The 9,883-nt window shown below is 41.5% G+C and overlaps 1 protein-coding gene across 1 annotated transcript in view; it reads left to right on the plus strand.

Annotated features, from left to right (window-relative positions):
- The window catches only part of LOC118161807 (sodium-dependent neutral amino acid transporter B(0)AT1), a 23,283-nt gene extending 13,810 nt beyond the window's left edge, over positions 1 to 9,473 (plus strand). The window contains exons 7-12 of the mRNA XM_035317451.1: positions 275 to 403; positions 1,598 to 1,754; positions 3,013 to 3,217; positions 4,657 to 4,816; positions 7,466 to 7,628; positions 8,768 to 9,473. Coding sequence (XP_035173342.1) covers positions 275 to 403; positions 1,598 to 1,754; positions 3,013 to 3,217; positions 4,657 to 4,816; positions 7,466 to 7,628; positions 8,768 to 8,977 — 1,024 coding nt within the window. The 3' untranslated portion in view covers positions 8,978 to 9,473. The remainder of the gene's footprint in view (positions 1 to 274; positions 404 to 1,597; positions 1,755 to 3,012; positions 3,218 to 4,656; positions 4,817 to 7,465; positions 7,629 to 8,767) is intronic.
- Positions 9,474 to 9,883: the final 410 nt, after the last annotated feature.

Raw genomic sequence — 9,883 nt, forward strand, 5'->3', positions numbered from 1 at the left:
GAAAGAAAGAAAGAAAGAAAGAAAGAAAGAAAGAAAGAAAGAAAGAAGGAAAGAAAGAAGGAAAGAGAAAGAAAGAAAGAGCATAGCTATTAAATTGCTTCAGGCACCAAGTTTTAATTCACCAAATCTTAACAGCTGTACTTGAATATTGTTAGAGGGCATACTGATGTACCTATGCGTCTGTAGGCTACTTTTTTGTTAGTCTTGGTAGCCAGTTTTTAGTATTTATTTTGTGAATGTGCTTGAAATCCATTGTTTCTTCTCTGAATTGCAGCAACAACTGTGAGAAAGATGCTGTGATTATCTCAGTGATCAATGGTTTCACATCTGTCTATGCAGCGACTGTCATATATTCCATCATTGGATTCAGAGCCACAGAAAGATATGATGACTGTTTTGACAAGTAAGTTATTGAAAACAGAATATACAGATGTTTGTTTGGCTGAGGCAGTTCTCTTAGTATGATGGTAATGCATTTGTCAGTTCTGAACAATTACAGCTCCTGACCCACGTAGTATCAGACCACCCATTACTCTAGAAAATCAAAATAACCCCATAGGGGGTGACAGTTGTTTGTGCCACTTTATTTCCTACATAAATGTCACATAAGCAATCATATTTTACATTATTCCCCGGTGTTTCCAAAAGTAACAGGGGAGGAGGAGGACATTTCGTATTTGAATGGTGTTTTTTTGCTGTTGTTTTCCTGAAACAGTTATTTCAAATATAACTGCAGTTAATGTGCAATTTCTACCAACATGAAGGCAGATTCAGTTCATGATGTATTATTTCATTAAAACATGCTAGAATATCTATAGTTTTAGAGTGAAATGAAATAACACAGAATACTGGCTGCATCTCGATTACAGTGTGGACACCTCAGGTACTGCTAGTGACTCTGCATACTAAGTGGAGAAATTACCCAGTAATTAATCTTCTTATTTTAATTCATTCAATGAATTCCTGTGACCTACTGGAAAATTGTCTAGAAACTTTACTAAAAACTGCAGAAATCACAACAATCTCTGCCTGCTGAGCTGATGTATGGTGTGAATGCAGTATATGCTGTGTCAGCCCTGTGTTTAAGTTGCCTCCTGCAGACATTAAATGCTTTGGTGTCAAAGAGGCCTAATTTTAACAGAGCAGTTCAGACTCTCTTCTCACCTAGGCTGCCAAACCCTGCAGGATCTGGTCTAGTTCCTCCCTACTCAGCTGGGAAAGTCCATGATAGGAAACTGCAGGCACCTTACATGTCCCCAGAAGCTTCCCAGTCTAAGCTGCTGAGCACTTCCCTTTGCAGTGCAAATGGGGGCACCCAGCTGCTGCACGATCCATTTTGGTATGGCCTGTATCTTGAAAGACAGCATCGGGCTCACCTTGGAAAAAGAATGAAAGAATTGCACTTGCACAAAACTGCTGGACTTCCCGATTTCATAATCCGATCCTGAGCAACAGAAGCATTGCTTCCTTTGAATAAAAGACATTGTGTTCTTCCTTTATAAAAGATGTTGTGTTCTTAACAACTTGAGGATCAAAACGAATCCTGATGCTGCTTACAAATAAATAATTTCAAAGTACTTGCATTTCACCTTTACAGAAATATTCTCACCTTGATGAATGCATTTGACTTGCCAGAAGGCAATGTAACCCAAGATAACTTTGAACAAATGCAGCAGCTATGCAACATGACTGATCCGACAACTTTTGCAAGCCTTAAGTTTGAAACCTGTGATCTGAAAACTTTCTTGAATGATGTAAGTTGTACACCCTAGCTCATATCAATACCATTAATACTGTAGAAAATATTACAACATTTTTAATTTTTTGACTGTTTTTCATTATCATAATATGTTGGTTTTTTTTTGTTTGTTTGTTTATATATTCCCACTGATTGAGGTTTTCTTAGAATGACCTTGTACTGAAGAATTACTTCTGTTTATCCCATATGATATCATTTTGCTTTTGAGGAGATAAGCAGTTTAATTCCTCTGATAAGTACTGGCAACATGACAAAAGAACCTGAACACACAAATGCTCCAGGCTGACCTGCTATAGCTGGCTAAACAGAGGCAGGCATTTCTCTGCAATTACCTGATTGCAGCTTAGGTGGGAAAGAGAACAGGATAAGAACTGGGGGAGAGACTCCCAGAGTGAAGGAAGCCCTGCCCTGACCAGTACAGGTGTGCAACAACACAGGAAGGATGAACTTTGACACTAGGGTTAAAAAAAATGGTACAAGAAGGATTTGTGACTAAATCCACATACCTGGGATTTTATATTTTTTAAAACATATATATATATACATACATATATATATATACATACTTATACATACTTATATATATGTTAAAAAGGTGGGGAATTACAGATTAATACAGGTGTCTATAAAATCCGGAGGACTGGACCTTGGCTCAGCCACTTCAGACAGAACAGCCTGTTCTGGTACCTCACAAGGCACTACACACAGCAGGGAGTAGACACACAGCAGACGCAGACTTGCTGCCAAGCTGGCATCCGGAGTCCTGAAACTTTGATTTTACAGGCTTAGCAGTATTGGCACATCTTTTCTATTGCAAGCAACATGAATATATTGAAAAATGAAATCATAACTCAAACTGTCTTCTGGCACATGTGATGTACAAACTACTCTCCTACCACTAATAAACCTTTTTGGTTTATATAATTCTTTGATAACTTGTCATTGCTACCATTTTCCACCACAGTCTCACTTAGTGGTAGTGCTTTATGGATTGCAGAACTAGTCCAGAATAAACAGGCAATCAAGGGTAAAATGGTATCACACTGCTTTTTCGCTTTCAGTTCCATGAAATAGGATTTGTATTATAATTACAGTAAATAACATTGCTGCATCGGGAGGTTTTTGTGGAAAAAAAAATGCATAATTATTGTGGTGTGGTGTAGTGTACACCAACTCTAGTGAATGCAGATGTAAATTTAAAGTCTGTGTGAGTTAGTGAGCCTAATTTTTGGAGCTTCTGAAATCTTCCACAGGGAGTTGAAGGAACTGGCTTAGCCTTTATTGTCTTCACTGAAGCTATCACCAAGATGCCTGTCTCACCTTTGTGGTCCATCCTCTTCTTCATCATGCTCTTCTGTTTGGGTTTGTCATCCATGTTTGGAAATATGGAAGGTGTGCTTGTACCTTTACAAGATCTTAATGTTATACCCCCTAAATGGCCGAAGGAACTCATTACAGGTAAGTGCTTTATCAGAGACAAGTGATGTCCACTCCCCCCTCTTCAATGAGTAGTTTATACACTACAAAAGACAGTATTAATCACATGGAATTATGGCAAATTTGTCCTAAAATTCATAGGATCATAGAAGTGTTTGGGTTGGAAGGGATGTTAAGGGTCATCTGGTTCCAACCCCCCTGCCATGTGCAGGGACACCTCCCACCAGACCAGGTTGCCCAAAGCCCTATCCAGCCTGGCCTTGAACACCTCCAGGGATGGGGCATCCACAGCTTCTCTGGGCAACCTGTGCCAGTGCCTCACCACCCTCTGAGTGAAGGATTTCCTCCAAACATCTAATCTCCCCTGTTCTAGTTTAAAACCATTCCTCTTTGTCCTATCACTATCTGTCAGAGCAACAAATCAGTCTCCATAAGCCCCCTTTAAGTACTGAAAGGCTGCAATGAGATCTACCCGGAGCCTTCTCTTCTGTAGGCTGAACATCCACAACTCTCTCAGCCTCTTTTCACAGAAGTGCTCCAGCCTTGTGGCCCTCCTCTGGACCCACTCTAACAGCCCCACATCCTTATGGTGTTGGGGGCCCCAGACCTGGACACAGCACTCCAAGTGAGGCCTCACAAGGGCAGAGCAGAGCAGGACAATTGCCTCCCTCCACCTGCTGGCTGCTCCTCTGTTGATGCAGCCCAGGACACAGTTGCCCTTCTGGCAACTTCTTGCACATTGCTGGCTCATGTCGAGCTTTTAGTCCACAGGAACCCCCAAGTCCTTCTCTGCAGGGCTGCTCTAAATGAGTTCTTCCCCCAGTCTGTACTCATGTCTGGGATTGCCCCAACCCAGGTGCAGCACCTTGCTCTTGGCCTTGTTGAACCTTATGAGGTTCACATGGGCCTACTTCTCAAGCTTGTCCAGGTCCCTCTGGATGGCATTCCTTCCTTCTGTTGTATCAACCACACCACTCAACTTGGTGTCATCTGCAAACTTGCTGAGGGTGCACTTGATCCCACTGTTTATGTCATTGATAAAGATATTAAACAGTACCAGTCCCAGGACAGACTCTTGAGGGAAACCAATTGCCACGGGCCTCCACCTGGACATAGAGCCATTGACCACCACTCTCTGTGTGCAGCCATCTAGCCAGTTCCTTATCCACTGACGTGCATTTTCCTCTGGCAAGCTTTCTGCAAGGCAAGGTAACTCTGCAGCAGCAACAGAGGCTGCCCTGATTGTCTGAATATGGCTGTGATGCTCTGAGACAAGCAAATCAGTACATTTGAGGAGCTCAGAAGTTTGCTCAGTTTCACTTGGTTTTGTTCGGATGGTTGGGTTTGGTTTTGTGTTTTTTTTTTTTTTTTTTTTTTTTTTGTTGTTTGTTTGCTTGTGTTTTTTTGTTTGTTTTCTTTCTGTATCTAAACTCACTGTTGTGTTGTTTTGTCTTTCACAGGTCTCATCTGTGCAGGGTCTTACTTGATAGCTTTTATTTTTGTCCTGGAGTCTGGTAACTACTGGCTGAGTTTGTTCGACAGTTTTGCTGGCTCTATTCCTTTGCTAATAATCGCATTTTGTGAGATGTTTTCAGTTGTCTACATTTACGGAATAGACAGGTACAAACGACAAGTTAAACTTCACTAGAAAATAGTGTGTAAATAGAGTGGTTGTCTAGATGCAATCTTGCTACAACTGAATGCGCACCATTTCTGTTAGAGAAATTTCTGGAATTATGCAACTGTAGTTTAGGGTGGCTTATATGATTTAGGTTTCTAAAATAGATTTCAACAAGATAAAAAGATGATTTGTTAAGGATTTTTGTACATTAAAGCTTTCTAGTTTTCTGTTAATTCATTGTGACAGATAATGCTCTACAACAACCAGCTGAAATAAACACATCCCTAAGATACTGCAAGAGAATATTAAGCATTGCCGAGTGCCCTAGAGTAAAATGAGTGCAAATAATTTATTTTTAAAATAAGCTTTGTTATATAAGTATTTGCAACAATTATATAACTGCTACTATCGCTCACTTACATGGTAAATATGGTGGCATTTATAACAAACCCTCTTCAGAATAATTACAAGAAATATTTAATTAGTAGAAGCACAGTACAAGCACACTGAGCTAAAAGCTTAAAACACAGGTCTGTTCCAGGAATGTTTAAAATGAGTGCTAGATGATGTTGTGTAAAGCAGGCATCCCCTTGCAGGTTGCAGATATTGTTTTACAACAGGATGCAAATCCCAGGCTACTGAGATATGGTCCTGTTGTGTTCAGGACTTAATCTATTTTGGCAGTGAGTAATTATCCTAACAACTTTTTAGAGATGTAATAAATCCAATTTCTCCATCCTTCCATTCATAATTAATGCATAAGGAATATGAAAATACTGTGGGGACCTTCAACCACCTGTAGATCCTGCTTGAGTCTGTGCCAGCCCTCTGGCTGTGCAGCTCTTGGCAATGAGGTGAAGGACCTCTGATCCCTGTTCCCATACTTAGAGTTTGATACCTGAGGTAAATTAGGCGAGCACAGGGAGTACCCTGGTGAAAGAAGGCTTATTTTAATTTGGTGAGGACAGAAAAGTCTCCTTTGATCACTTTTCCTTCCTCTTAAAATCTCAGAACACTTTACACAGACAAACTAAAACTATTCCCAGGATATAAACATGGGTCTAGGCCATTGTGGGACTTATTCAGATAGGAGCTTCAATGCCAACCTTTAATGTTCCTGGCCAGTACAAGTCCCTGCAGCTGGTACCAGGGTTTCCTGTAGAGTGGTTGGAGACAGCAAGGAACTTCAGAGGGCTGGCAAAGGGCACCGGCCTGCTGGTGGGAAAAGTGAGAACAGGAGATGCTCTCAGCTTGTCAGGGCTGCCCCAAGATGGTGTTATTTTCTCCATGGGAGTTTCCATAACCTTTTTCACAAAATCTGAAAAAGGGCCGCTAGTAAAATGGTGTCTCTCCTGGCAGAAGGAAATCTTGCAGTTTATCCATGACACTTTCATGTGAGGTACACATGGACACAGGGCAGGGACTGGAACATGGGGATCTACTTTTCCCACCTCAATTCCCCTGCCACGTCCTGCCCATTCTCTCCTGCCTCCAAAGTCTCAGGTCATCCATAGGATGTGGCTCTGCCTTGGCAGGAGCAGTGGAGGATGCTCTGTCTGCTTTTCCCACAGCTGGCAGACAGAGCAGAGCACTCCCCACAGAGGGATGGAGAGCATATATTCAGGGAAAGAAGGGAATTTGCTCTAGCTCAATGCTGTGTGGTTGGTGTTCACCACCTTCCCACGGCTGCCGGGAGGTGCAGCACAGCATGTTGCCTCCCCAGGGCTTGCCCATAGGACTGCATCCTGGCTGGCAACTTAGGCAGACAAATATTTCACTCTGAATTGCTGATTAGATCCAAACTGAAAAAGCAAGCCTCTTTAGTTATGTTGACCAATTCGGCTTTTGTGTATGACCATGGGAGACTATATGTGCCTAGGGAATTGTAAGATAAAACAACAATAGAAGCCCCAGATTGCCAAACTAGTTTTTATTTAGGCAGCATGTGCAAATAGCACTACTTCACTGGTAGTGGTCATAATCTAGGTTCAGGACCCGTGTGGACAGTATCACCTGCAATGCAGAGTTGAATTCTTCCTGAGGAAACATTTTTGTCCCATTTTCCATTGGGCGCTCTGTTCTTTACCTAAATTACACATTTCTAGGTGTCCTTCATGAGCCAAGTTTAAAGTTAAATAATACTTCAGTAATAAACCTGAGAAAACCAGTAGAAAACCAAATTAAATAAGCATTATTTATAGAATCTATTTTTTAAAACTACTCCAATTTACTTTTTAATATTGTGTCAATTCTTTTAACTGATGTAGCTCTGAGATGCTTACCAAAAATCCTAAAACACTGCAACACATTATAGGAAAACTCTGTCCACACGGATTCTTTCTTGCTGGAACTACCTTGTATATGTCTCGCTGAATTCTTGCAGAAAAGTACATTTCTGAAAATAATTTTCCTGACTTACCTTTGGCAGCTATGAGTTAGAAACTTTTAGCATGGTTACAGCAATATCTGCCTAAATTCACACTGCTGGGACTTACCTCCTGATGTCATTGCCAGTCCTGACTCACACGGCCCAAGGCAAAGTCCGAGGAAGCACAGCTGGGTGTCATTTGAACTTTCCTGCTTCTGAGCAGGCAGCCTTTGATCCTTTCCCATTTTTATGGTTCTGAACTTCCTGTTTTCGTCCCTAGGTTTAACAGGGATATTGAGTTCATGATTGGACACAAGCCCAATATCTTCTGGCAGGTTACCTGGAGAGTTATCAGCCCTCTCATTATGTTAGTTATCTTCTTCTTCTATTTTGTGGTGAAGGTCAATGAAGAACTGCTCTACAGTGTCTGGGATCCTAACTATGTAAGTACATAAAACCAAATCATTTATTTAGAATTACTGGATATATTCTTCTTTAATTCCAGAGTCACAGTTATATTAAAATCCCACCTGAAACAGGTTCCAGGTAAAAAAAAATCTTGTCACAATAAATAAAGCGATAATAAAAAAGTAACACTTAGAAAAATAAGTCCTAAATTCAGCTGTATTGCCTACAGTGGATACACAGTGACACCTGAGCAGCTTTTCTAAATCGTGTAAAGCCCAAATATTAACCAGTTGTCAGGTAAGACTGGAACAGGACCCCTTAAACAGACGACGGTTCCATGGTATGGGTTACAGAAGAGCTGGAAATGTCACAGCCCTTATGTGCTGACAAAGGACCAAGTCTGTGAAGGCATTTTGATATTGTGTGTGTTTCCGTGTGCATTTAAGACCATAGAACTGGAGTAGTGCTCGTTATTCCCGCTGACAAAAGGAATTAATCTACTCCTACACAGATTTCTTCTTCGCTCTTCCAAATATATTTGCATCATTTGAATTATAATTAGGGTAATAAATTACCTACTTTCCCTTTCCTCCCCTTGAAGAATAATAAGCCGTATGTGGTACCGGGGAAGGCATAACAAGATAAAAGAAGATGGAGACACCCATCATTTTCCCCAGAACCTCATCTCTTCCCTGCCTTTCTGGCTCTGCTTTTTGCTCTCTAGCCTTATAAAAGTCAGCATTCTTGGGGCAAAACCAGACTTACAGCATGTTCAGTTTGCAAAGGTCAACTTTTATTTTCATAAATCAGAGACAGAAAGGGAGAGAAAGGAAGATGGGGAAATGGAGCTGCTCTCTCCTCTCTCCCCTCCACCAGCTCAGTTCCTCGAAACCCCGATGGCGCTCCCATACTCTGCTCTCAGCCTGCCTGCCAGCAGCCCCTGCTCCTCATTGTATTTCTTCTCCTCATTGCTTGTAAGAAAAAAAATAAATCCCAAATGGCTGAGACTGCAAACCCTTGAGCTGGAAACTGCTCTGGAAGCAGCAAATGGCTGTGCCCTGTGGCTAGCTGCTGCTGTGGTTCCATTTCTGTTCTATTAAAATACTGAACGAGTGCACGTTCCTGAGTATGCTCTCCACATGGCTTCATACAGCCTGTTCATTTGTTCTTTCAGGAAGAATTCCCAAAAACACAGAAGGTTGGATATCCCAATTGGGTTTATGCTATTATCGTAATACTCGCTGGTGTGCCTAGTTTGGTCGTCCCTGCCTTTGCCATCTACAAAGCCATCAGAAATTGCTGTCAGAAGAAAAAGGATTGCACAGGCCTTATAGGCTCCACGTCTGAGACTTCTGTCAATGGAAACTTAAAGAATTCAGCATAAAGCCCTGTAAAAATGTGGAAGAACGCCTTGTTAGTGAAGAAAGGAAAAAAGATTTTCTTTAAGAATCCAGAATTAATTTTATTGCCATAAAAGGAAAACTCTGTGCTGTTTCCAGGTAAAGATTTGTTCTCTTAACAATGCAATGCTCTGTGAAGAGGTAATAGCTTGGATCCTGGAAGCAAATCGACCACCTTTGCAAGTGATGGGGGCACCAGGCCAAATCCTTTGTCCTGCTTCTGGTTTTGAAGCCAGCTTGTTCGAAACAGTCTTGGAGGTCTCTGTCTGCAGATGCGCTGCGCTTGGCAAGCCATAAGTGACTCTTACATGTCTGATCATTCTGGTTGGGTTACCAATCTGAAGGGTAATTTTATACTGACTTCTCTTGCACCTTAAATTGTTTTTACTTTACATGCCACCATGTTGCACAAAGCCACCGATACTATGTCTCATACAGAAGCCGAAAATATTTAATAAAAAACATTTCTAAGTATGGAAATGACAGTTTGATTTGTGTGTTTTATTTTTATTTATATATATTATTAATTGCCTATGATGTCCAAGCACACAGGCACTCACACACCTACTTTGACATTGTTTTGTGCTTCACATTTCCATGTGACGTAGGGAAGGTAAGTCAGCAGTCCCATTCCTATATGATTTTATTGTTCTCAGGTTCAATTTCTACTCTAGAGTATACCTTTAGAGTATATCTACACCAAACAGAGAGGTATTTTTCCTACTGAGAAAAAGCTCAGCCACTGAGAATGGACCAGGCTGAGCCTGAAGAAGTTGGCTGCAGGTGGCAGGGATGGAGGTGAGTGTGCTGCCAGGACAGCCCCAGTACAGCTCTCTCTTGGCCTGGAGCACCGCAGCAGTGCAAGGGATGGTGGTGGAGGAAAACAGTCC

The sequence above is a fragment of the Oxyura jamaicensis genome, chromosome 2 (assembly GCF_011077185.1).
Source record: "Oxyura jamaicensis isolate SHBP4307 breed ruddy duck chromosome 2, BPBGC_Ojam_1.0, whole genome shotgun sequence".
Classification (NCBI taxonomy): domain Eukaryota; kingdom Metazoa; phylum Chordata; class Aves; order Anseriformes; family Anatidae; genus Oxyura; species Oxyura jamaicensis.